Genomic DNA, 11332 nt, shown 5'->3' with positions numbered 1-11332 from the left:
ATCCATTTGATAAAAGAATAGGGGAAGCCAATGTGAGTGAGGAGCAGGTGGAGGTAGAGCCAATTGACTCTGTCAAAAGCTTTAGAGAGGTCAATCTTTAGGATCATGCCTTTCGTTTTCCAGTACTGGACAGAATGGAGGAGTTCCTGAGCCGTCCCTATGGCCTCATGGATTTTTCTATTGTGCAAGAAGGAAAATTGCTCTTGGGAGATGTGGAGCGAGAGGATAGGCTTTAAGCAGCTTGCTATGATCTTGGCTATAATTTTATAAATGCAGTTGTAGAGGGATATGGGTCTGAAGCCATCAAAAGAGGAGGGCTTGTTAGATTTTGGTATGAGGGCAATGAAAGTGGCTTTCAGGCTGCCCGGGATCCTCCCTCTCTTTCTGCTTTCCTCGATGATTTGCAGGAGGTCCGCCCCCAATACCTCAAAAAAGGTCACATAGAATTCTACAGTCAAGCCATTCGGCCCTGGGCTCTTTTCTTTCTTTAACATTTTTAAAGTATCTTCCAGCTCTCTCATAGATACTTCTCCCTCTAGCTCTTGTTCCATCTCCTGCTCAACAAACCTCGGGAAAAGCTGCATGGTTTTCATCACTTCAGCCAGGGAGGCATAGGGAGGCAACTTATAAATATTATGAAAGTGTGAGCAAGCTAAGGCAACCAACTCTCTGAAGGATTGAACCGAACTTCCCTCTGAATCCTTAAGTTCCTAGATAGTGTTTATGGCCTTTCTACCATTTGCATGTTTATGGAAGAATTTAGTATTATCGTCCCCCTCCTTCAGCCAGATAGCCCTGCTACGGAGCCTCCAATTCGCTTCTATGTTTTTCAGATCTTGGGTTCTCTTTTGAAGCGAAGCAATATAGGAGTCTTTTTTTTCTTGGGTCCTCAAGACTCCTCTTGAGTCCTCCTCAAACAAAAGTATGGCCCTCTCCACCTCCTGGAGGGTTAAGTCATCCGCCTCCTTTTTCTTCCGAGCCCAAGACTTAGATAGGCTCTTCAGTTCCTTCATATTGAGGAGGAAATTTTGAGTTATGTCCCCCAATGCACCAGGAGGGTGTGCCTTCCAGAATTCCGTCACAAGCTTGATATATTCCAGATCTTGCAGCCAGGTAGAATTGAACTTATAAGGGGCCTTTGGCTTGCTAATGACATCCTGAATCTCTAGGTATATAGGCCGGTGGTCCGACAGCCCACCTGAGCTTACCCATTGTCTAATACAGTGTCCTCCATTGATCAGGCCTTCTTTAGTGAGAAAGCGATCAAGTCTTCTAGCCAAACTTGCTTCCCCCACCCTGTTATTCCTCCATGTAGGCTGCTTTTTTGCTAAAGGGACATCGATGAAATTGTGGGACTCCAAGAGGTTCTCAAAGAGACCCGTCATAGCATCCACCTAGGCATGATTGCCCCAGGATTCTGAGTATCCCAGAGAGAAATTGAGATCTCCCCCTATGATAACATTATCTTGGAGTAGTAGGGACGAGTTGAGAAGAGGTCTCCAAAAAGCCATCCTGTCTTGACAAGGCCCATACATGTTGAGAATCCAGAATTCCGATTCTAGGGTTGGGGAGTATATGTTTGCACCCATATATCCTTGGCCTCCCCATACACTGAAAGTTTTAATTGATATATTACAAATGCCAAGGGTTAAACCCCCTGATCTACCCGAGGCATCGAGAGAGTGAAAAGACCAGCCTGGGAGCCAAGAAGCAAGAAGGGAGGATACAACAGAAGCAGAGCCAAGGGTTTCTTGGAGGAAAATGATGTTGACCTACTCAGAGGCAAATAAGTGCTTGAGGGCTAGTTTCTTGTCTGGGCTAGCCACCCCACGACAATTAAAAGAGAGGAGCTTCATGTGTGGGGGGGGGGGGAAGGGGCTTGCTCTACTCTAAGGGCCCAGTTTAAAGTCTTCTGCTTGCCAGAGGCAACCTCCTCCCCAGCCTGATGCATGGCTTTGGAGAGGTGGGAGGGTCACCCTCTAGACTTGGGGGGGGGGGGAGGCAATGACCTCAAAGCCTATAGAGTCTAAACCTTGAGAGCGCATCCGAGAGCGGAGGGGGTAACGGGGTTCAGGATTCTCAAAGTCTGGGAAAGGGGAAAGGGATGCCTCCTAGAGAGAAGGCTGAGGGAAGGAGAAAATGGGGGGGGGGGGCAATGGTGCATTGCTGGACCATGGGGGTCAGATAGGAAGGCCGGGGGGGGAAGAGGGGGTGTGCACAAGGGAGGATCCGGGGGATCAAATGAACAAAATTGCCTGGATTGAGAAGGCATAACAGAAGTAACAAAGGAAGAAATATCAGAGGAGAGGGGGAGAGAAGACATACCCGTGGTGTGAGCATCCCCTATGGCCGCCCGTGCTCTGGTTAGAGGCAGAGAGGGAGGCCGGAGAGGAGCCTTCCCATGCTTCTTCCTTTGGTCTTTCTCATGAATCTTGTCCACATCGGTCAGTTCTGGAGGGCACAGAGCTTCCTTTTCGATAGCAGATGGAGGTTCCTCCTGTGGAGAACGATTTTCTTGCATGTTTTCCACCGGCAATTGAACTCACTTGTTGACCAGAGGGCAATCTTTGTACATGTGCCCCACTTTATGGCAGCGTCGACATCTGTATGGGATGCCCTCATAATCTAGAGGCTGCTTTCGAGTGAAGGACCTCCATTGAATCATTATGTATTCTTGCAGACCTCCTCGAGTATCCATATGAACCAGTATCCTCGCAAAGGCCATCTTTCCCATGGACAGATATGACTTGTCTGATTCCATATAAGAGCCAATGGAATTCCCTATTCATCTGAATATGTCCTCCAACCAAAAATGCAAAGGGAGGCCAGGTAGTCTTACCCAGATCGGCCCAACTCCGAGTTGCTCCATGTCCGGGTCGAAAAGAGGGGACCATCACTTCAACAGGACCGGGGCATGTTCAAAATGCCAATATGATGAGAGTACCCAATTCATGAGGTCAGGCCTAGAGAATCTAAGAGAAAACCAACCCTTTACGAACATTTGCACAATACGCAGATCTGCGAAGTGGTTCCCCCAGACCTCCGAAACCCAAGATTTCAAACGGGCTGCTGTGTAGTTGCGTCCCCTTATTCTGCCAACCAGTACCCTATCAGCAAAATCCATGGTCTCTCCCAGCCGAATGTCTTCCTCCAATCTGAGGAATGTGTCCACCTCCTTTGTTCTAAAGCACCGAGTCTTTTTTGCAGTCCTCTCCTCAACTGCAGGATTCCCACGACCTTCTGAAGAGTGCTCCTGGATGGGGGGATTCATCAGGGGGGGGGGGGGATGAAGTAGCGGGGAGACTTTCCGCGAGGGGGGATACCAGTGAAACTTCCAGAGGGGGGAGGGGAAGTGCACGGCGGGGTCAGAGGAGTCGAGGATGTCGGAGGGGCACGGGGGAAGGGTGGGTTTACAGAAAAACCAGGGTGAGAAAAATGTCCAGGGGCCGGGGAAGGAGGGTTATGGTTAAGGCAACCTGAAGCAAACCCTAGGGACACCGGGGACGGTGAGGGAGTTGAGAGCGACGGCCAGGCAGGAGGGTCATCCAGCAAGACGATCTGGTGGCCCGGTGGTCCAAAGAGCGTGGGGAGTCCAGAGATGGTCTCATGCAAGTCTTCGCCAAATGAGATGGTCCCCAACTTAGCAGGTCTCGAGGTCATCCAGATAGTGTCCTCCACTATTTCTTCCTCCGAATAATCAACCATATCTAGGTCCATTGCTATCTGGGTAAAATTATGACGCTAGCTGCCTTGGTAACCACCAGAGGGAGGAGCAGCAAAGTGACAGAAACTGTCAAGAGAGGCCAGAGGTCAAACAATGATATCAAAGAGTGGGAACGGGAAATCAGGCAAATGAAAATAGAGTAAAAACCCCAAAACAGCCCATGGTAAAAGGTAAAAATACTGCACGTGCGATGATGGGGACGTGTACATTGCAGGTACAAACATTTGCATCCTTCTGCTACGTCCACAATGCTGCTAGCCATGATCGCCTGCTAAACTAGCCAACACCTCCATTTCCCGCTCAAGCTCCTGCCTTCAGACTCTCATTCCACAATCTTATCTCATTTATTTGGAAATCAAAAAAATTACAAAGCTTCAAAAGCTCATATGTCAATTCCATATGTAATATGAATTATTATACATATCATCATATAAACAATTATGTCGATATGTGTTTCTTTTTTAAATCAGTGCACCTCCCATTTTTGTCTACACTTCTCATATCCTTTTGACATCTGACACACTTTTTTTTTACGCCATCCCTTCTCCCTTTGCTTCACATCTGGTTCCCTCTCCACTTCACATCTAGTTATTCCTTTGTGTGCTCTTGGGTCTCTCCAAAATTGTCGATACACCTATTGTTTCCAGTCATTGCATTTTTGGTGGGTACTCTACTAGAAAGTTCCATACTCTAATGATTTTTTTGGTGAATGACCAACACTTCCTACTTCCATGACGCATGATGAACACATTTACTATTGTGTCGGGTCAAATTTCTTCAACAATCCTTACTCCATTATGTATTATCCCTCTTTCTCAATTCCTTATCTGCATTAATTGTGTATTATACCTCTTTCCTAATTCCCTGCTTACATTTTTTGTTTTAGTTTGAATCATCGTTAACTTCGTTTGACAATCAAAAACCCAGTCTACAAGTGGCCCTCGTTAAAGTCTCATACATGAAGCCCACGGAGACCAGAGAAGGTAGGTGATTGCAAAGCTTTTTATGAGTTTAATTTTGTTCAATTTTACTATCTGTTATCTGTTATAAGTTAGTGTGCAAGTGTTTGAATTGGGTGTTTCCATAGGGCTTTCTTCTTTTACTATTATGGAGTTCAGAGATGCTGCCATAGCCAGAACGATTGGTAATGAAATGTTTCTTATTCTAATATCCACTTAACAAGTTATGGAGAGAAGGAGAAGGAGCACAAGAGCGTAAGGAGTGTAGAATAGTCATTTTATTGGGGGATTATGTTGTGTGATTGGTTGTATTTTTTGCACAAGTGATTGTTGAAGGAGAAAATTTTAGTCCCCTTCTTTGAATTAGAGCTTTTTCCCTCCTGCTTTGAAGAGATGGAAATCCTCCAAATTTGAAATTTTTGTGAGCTAGACGAGTCCAATCTCGAATTGCAGGTCAGTCATTAAACTAAGATTTGCAGCTCTATGAGCTTGTGTTTGTGGGGGGTTTTCGTTGAATTTAATAGAGGGGGAAACCTTAGATACACCTGTTTGACAAGGAGGAACTAAAAATTGCTTTCGAGGTTTGCAAGCAAGCATGGATGTGATTTCAGATGAAGAAATTGAGTGAATTTAGAGTTTGTAGAATTTCCTAGTGTTATAATGTAGCAATTTTGATATTTTATGACAAATTTGGGGTTAAAAGAGGATGTGGAGCTAGGATTCTTAGAGAATTAGGGTAAACTAGGTTGAAATATAGAAAATTATTTTTTCAAGAAATACCTTTTTGAAAAGACAGTTTTGCTTCAATTTGGATGTGGATTAAATATTCCCGTATTTCACTTTTTTGTTTTTTTATTCAAATTGGGCTATGTGAAATGGCTTTATTAGGTAATTCGGTGTAGTATTTTTTCATGTTTTAATTATTGTTGTTGTTGTTGCTTTTGTTTTTGTTTTTTTTTTGTTTTCGTTTTTATTTTTACTTTTGTATGTTTTTGTTTTTATGATGACCCATTGAGAACTTTCATTCTCTCAAAGTTGATACCCTGTCTAAAATCAATTTAATTTTAGCTAAAAGCCCAATAGAAATGGACTATGCCACTGCTCAACTTGAATTCCCACAAACTCCTTGAGAGGATCGGTAGATAGAAGCCATTGCTCATCGCTTTTCACGAAGCAGCCAACATAGTCCATTTCCTTCCTATTTTACATTTTGAATAGACGCAAAGCCAAGGTACGTGCATGCCTTAGGTGACAAACCTCGCGAAATTTCAAACAAATAAAATTAACTTTTGGGTTTTGACCCCATCACTAAGCCATTTGTTATACAACATATATGGGTTGGGTTTTTCTTCTATGGTTTCTCTTGGAGATTTGGGTGCAAGAAGTGTTTATGGTGCTGGCGAATTCTTTAGGTAATTTTATGATGCTAAGGTGATTACTAGATACAGTTAAATTCATCACAATAACAAAAAAAAAACTATAAATAAGTGAATGAATGAAAGAGTTGTTGCAGAGTGAGTTTAGTTCTATTACCATATACAACTAAATTCATCACAATAATAAAATATTTAGATATGTATGAGAGTGAATAATGCTGCTAGCTAAATATGTCCTTGTAAGTTAAAGCTCTGCAAAGATTGGATCCCTCCAAAGACTTGAGCCCTATGAATAATATTCATGTGACCATGGCATTTCTCGCTTTCCTATAGGGGATGTGCATAAAATATTTATTCTCGATATAAGAATTTCGAATACTTACGAGCATGGAGGTAATATTCTTGTCAGAAAGTTGAAGGAGGTTAAGCATACTAGCAGTAGGGCACAACTTGATATGTGGGTATATGATGCTTTATAATTGATACCAATTGAAAATGGACTTTTCTTCCCAAAAAAACTCATGATCCTTTCATTGAGTGGCTTCATTGGCCTTAGGATTCATTTCCATTCTCAGAGGAGGAGCTTGAATATAAAACAATTGAGAGCATCAAGTAATGTTGAGTTGCTACATAAAGAGATGCCCATGCCTAGGGACTGTTGCTTGATAGTGTTAAAAATGAATACTGTCCTTTTTTGAAAATCAACTAGAGATGGTTTGATGTTTCCAAAAATTGGAGGTATTATGAGCATATAAATTGGTGCAAATGATGATGGACCAAGTGAACTTGGAATTATTTGTATGCTTTCCATGTTGTATGTGGATTATGAACTCTCTGTTATATGGTCATGTCATTCTCCAGTTGTAAGTAATATGAGTATAAATCAATCTATAGAGGATGTACAGTCCTCTATTTAGTTCTATATGGATTAAGAGGAGTGATTGAACATAAAACTTGCATTTGTAAGTGGTCAAAACAAGTATCTTCTTCTCTTCCTAAGTATTTTATTAGACCTTGGGTTGGAATTTATAATGCATCATCAATGTGTTTTAATGGAGAAATTTCATCCCACAATTTTAACACTCAAATACGAGATATTAGAATCTATTAGAATCCTATATATCTTATTTGAGGCCATTGACTTAGAGGAAGAATTGTGCAAAATTCCACAAACAACGAGACTTGTTCTTTTGATCCAAAATTAGTAAGAACCAACATTGGCAAAAGAAATACTAGCTACAACAATAGTACTAATAGGTGGAATAACAATGTTTTTGAAGCAAGATGTGTAGCAGACATGAGAGGAGTGAGCTCCATTGAGTTGACAAGGATGGCTTAAGACAACAGTGAAAATCCAATTGGTTTTGAATTGTCTTAAATAAGCGAGGAAGAGCGGAGACTTTTCTTGGAGTTCTTTCAATCATTGTTACCTAATGCTTTTGTACATTGGAAAGAAAAGAATATTGGCTTGTTACCGAGATTAGCTAATTCTTGGTAATTTTGAATTTATGTTAATAAGGCTGAGGGCATATTTTCCATGTATGTTATCAAAATCTATTACAGGAATGAATGTTGTGTAGGTTGGAAGGGATAATCAAGGATACACTCTTAATTAATAGGTACTATCTTAGTCCATGTATTGCATTAAGTTCCATTGCCATTTCATGTGCCATTATGGCTTTTCCTCATAATACGTGACAATTAATTAATCAACCATAGTTGTTGAGAGCTAGTGGTTATCAATAGATTGTTGTCATTGTCGATAGTACCCAGTTATATTGAAGATGCAAAAAACATACTGTATAAATATATGGGTGGATGTGGCTAAATGTTGTCTTGAGAATCAGAGCTCAAAAGAGATTTCTTTATTATTTATGTTACAGGGTGGTCTCCCTTCTCCTATAGTTGTATTGGTACATAGTTATAGTTTGAGGGGTTTTGTGGTGGATTTACTTTCACCAAAATATTTTTTGCCAATGTTTACTCAGTGTGGGATCGGTTTTTCCATTTCCCCCCAAGAAAAAAACTTCTATATTTTCTACAAATAACAAATAATTGTAGATCAAATCATGTCCTACCATTTATAAATAGAAAACTGCCACTTTGGACCAACACAATTTTATGTATTTTAATCAATTGATTTAAAAACAATATCTAGCTTCGTTTTTAAGACACATTTCCAAATATACTTTAGAAAAATGTCTTTCTAAACCTTTTCTTTCTGCTTGCAGCTCTCAATGCATCTTGAATTACATTTAACATTTTATAAGATCTTCTACACAATTGACAATTGTTGTATATTATTGATGGTTCTGATTCAATCCAAATTGAAACATTGCCTTCAAAATTTTTTGACATGTTTGCAATTTGCAATCACTATAGGGTCCAACTGACCTAAATTTAGCTAGAATTAATTCACACAACCTTGGTGACATCTTAAACTTCCAACAATAATTACACCGAAATGATTGGTTTGATTACTTTTGTTTTAATATTGTATAAACAACATGGCATATTTAATATACAAAACATGATTTTTAAATATTTGGTTGTTAATGACATAAGTATCCGCATATATATAATTAATTTATTTATTATTGTTCTATTTTTTAGGTTGTTGTCTAATATACTTTGAAAGGCGATAATCGTAAAAGGTTATCTAAAATGACATATATGCTTAATGATTGCCTCTAAAAGGCATACATTATTACTGGCAGTGATTTCTAAAATAGTATCCTTTCCTAGAATGACCACTAAAAGCAGTTGATAATGGTAGTTGGAGTTAAGATTAGGATGGTTAATATCATTTCTAGCAGAGGGTACAAAACGATTTTCTTATTCTCAAAGGAGATACCTCCTGAATAACCAGGTTCTCTTGAATGTGATCAATCCTTAGGTTTCTAAGGATTGTTTCTTTGAAACAAATACATCCCAACCCATTGTTGTTTAACAACACAATACACTTCTAACTCAAGGGTTACCCCTTCCTAGTGTCACATAGTATGTTTATGATCGTAAACAAAAAAATTTCAAGAATTTTTTGTTTCCATCTAAACAAAATAGGATAAAGGTCATGTTCTAAAGTTTAATTTGTTTCCTGTTTGCTTATTTTGGGAACCCAAATTCAGTTAAAGTCACTTATTCTCCTATTAAAGTCAAATCCAACATTATATTTTTTCCCTTTTCTGTTTTTCACGTACCTTTTGCAGATCTTTCATTTTGGTTGCAGTGGTATAGGTTATCATATTATAGGCTATGTAGGATAATATTAGAAGTAAGTTTCGATCCAAAGTTTTCAAGGCTTCCTAAAAGAATTAGGCTCTTTAAAATTTAATATAGGCTCTTTAGATTGATCATAACCTAAATTTTCCAAGAATATTATTTCAAATTTACTTTAGATCAAGCCATCAACGTGGACATGTAGGAATTTTGATACGTAGCTTGTGATGTAGGTAAGCCTTCAACAATACAAGCTGTTGTACAAGGCTGCAATAAAATCATTTATAGTGTTGTTTCATGCTTTATAACCCCATGCAATCCCAAAACTATTTTTAGGTCAGTGTATCCTTTTAAAAATTTGTTGGATATGTATATATAAACCTGAATCTTGCTCTTGAAGTGCAAACAGTCTATTACAAGGCTTCTTTAAGATACTTTAGTCCCATATTAATTAAAATTAAATCTGAACTCATGGTACAGATTTTGTCTTAATGTGCTAGAGTATTCTTGAGAGCCAAATACTAGATATGAACTAGACTGGGACCTCGCAAGGCCTGTACTTGAAGAAAATAACTTTAAGGACACAAAATCTCGTATTTGGTTTTTTGGCCACTTGTTTATAATATCTTATAACAACCCATATGTTGCATTCCATGACACAATAGTGTTTGGTGGAAAAAAATAGCCACAAAGATATCCAATTAAGCTGGAAAACAAGAATTATGTCGCTAGTGAAGATATTCTAATTTGAAATTCTAGACATTTAAATTTGTAATTATAATTCATGCTTCCCTTACATACATTTTCATTCTATGTCATCTCTTCCAATGCATTAAAATGAATTACAAGTATTTACTTCATGATTTTTTTTTTTACCGTGCTAATGTCATGGAGCCACCCTTGACTAAGAATGTCATTCCTCTGTTGCTGAATGACTCCACTGAGATTCAACCACTACTACAAATAATCAACATCGGCTTTGTCACTTCATCAAGAACTACATTCTCACACTTCCACATTACTCTCTCTAATGGAATGCATCAACAAAAGACTCTGCTACCATCTGCACATACTAAACAAGTTGCATCTGAAGACATCCAAGTCGGCTCAATCATTCTGCTTAAGAATTTAGTTTGCATAGTGCTTCAAAACTCTTCGTAAGGCCCAAAATTTTCCTGCACCCTCTTCCATTTTTTTGTCTCTTTTCACTCTTCGTGCAATACACACCAAAAAAAAACTGATGAATTCTACATTAATTTCATTTTCGTTTGTTTACACAAGGTCCATCCAAGTTGTTGAACTTGAGCTTGTGAGGCATAAAACAATATTGAATAAGGACTCATCAACACTACTATATGAAAAGGTAGGCACATCCCAATATAGATCTTCATCGACACAAGAGAGCTTTTCCTCTATAGTTACTCCAACGAATACGCCCACAACTAACAATGTAAACTTTGAAACAGGAACTGATACGATTACCCGTTTCGCTGAGGTAGCAAAAATGTGACCTTATTTTGAAAAGTGGTGATGCAAAATACACATATTTTTTTTAACATAGTTTTTGACACTTTCTTTTTTTTATGTACATTAGTTTTTAGAATGTTAGTGATTTGCATGCTGATTTTAAAAAAGTGTCGACTCTGCATCAAGCCCTTTTTTTAAAAGACCTATTTTTTGACTTTAATTTTTCTAATGTATTAAATGTGAGTTATTATTTTCTAAATTTAACAATTTTTGAAGTGGTCTTCTTCTTCATATTTTCTTGTTTTTATTTTTTTTGTAGTGAGGTTTTTATTTTTTTGCATAGTTAAAGAAGAAGGTCGATATTTTAAAGTTTCGATATCTACATATTTATATATCGTTAATTAAATTTTCAATGCACATCAAATATTTGTCTCTAAAAAACAATAATTTTTAACAATTGACATAAAAATAATCATTTTGAACATAAATATAACTAAAAATTACACATTTTGATAATTTTTTTCTAGAAATGACATGTCAAAATCACAATTTTTATAGGAAAAATTTAACAAAAAATGGTTAAATAA

At 38.4% G+C, this 11332-nt stretch overlaps 1 protein-coding gene across 1 annotated transcript; it reads right to left on the bottom strand.

Annotated features, from left to right (window-relative positions):
• Nucleotides 1-710: 710 nt before the first annotated feature.
• On the bottom strand, nucleotides 711-1385 carry LOC149236113 (uncharacterized). Its single transcript, XM_089368773.1, has one exon. It carries the CDS (start codon nucleotides 1383-1385, stop codon nucleotides 711-713), a length of 675 nt encoding a protein of 224 aa, XP_089224899.1.
• Nucleotides 1386-11332: the final 9947 nt, after the last annotated feature.

The sequence above is a fragment of the Pinus tabuliformis genome, chromosome 8, assembly GCF_031772625.1.
Source record: "Pinus tabuliformis cultivar Carrire ecotype Pingquan chromosome 8, CPIR1, whole genome shotgun sequence".
Taxonomy (NCBI): Eukaryota; Viridiplantae; Streptophyta; class Pinopsida; order Pinales; family Pinaceae; genus Pinus; species Pinus tabuliformis.
This window is presented reverse-complemented; position numbering and strand designations above follow the sequence as displayed.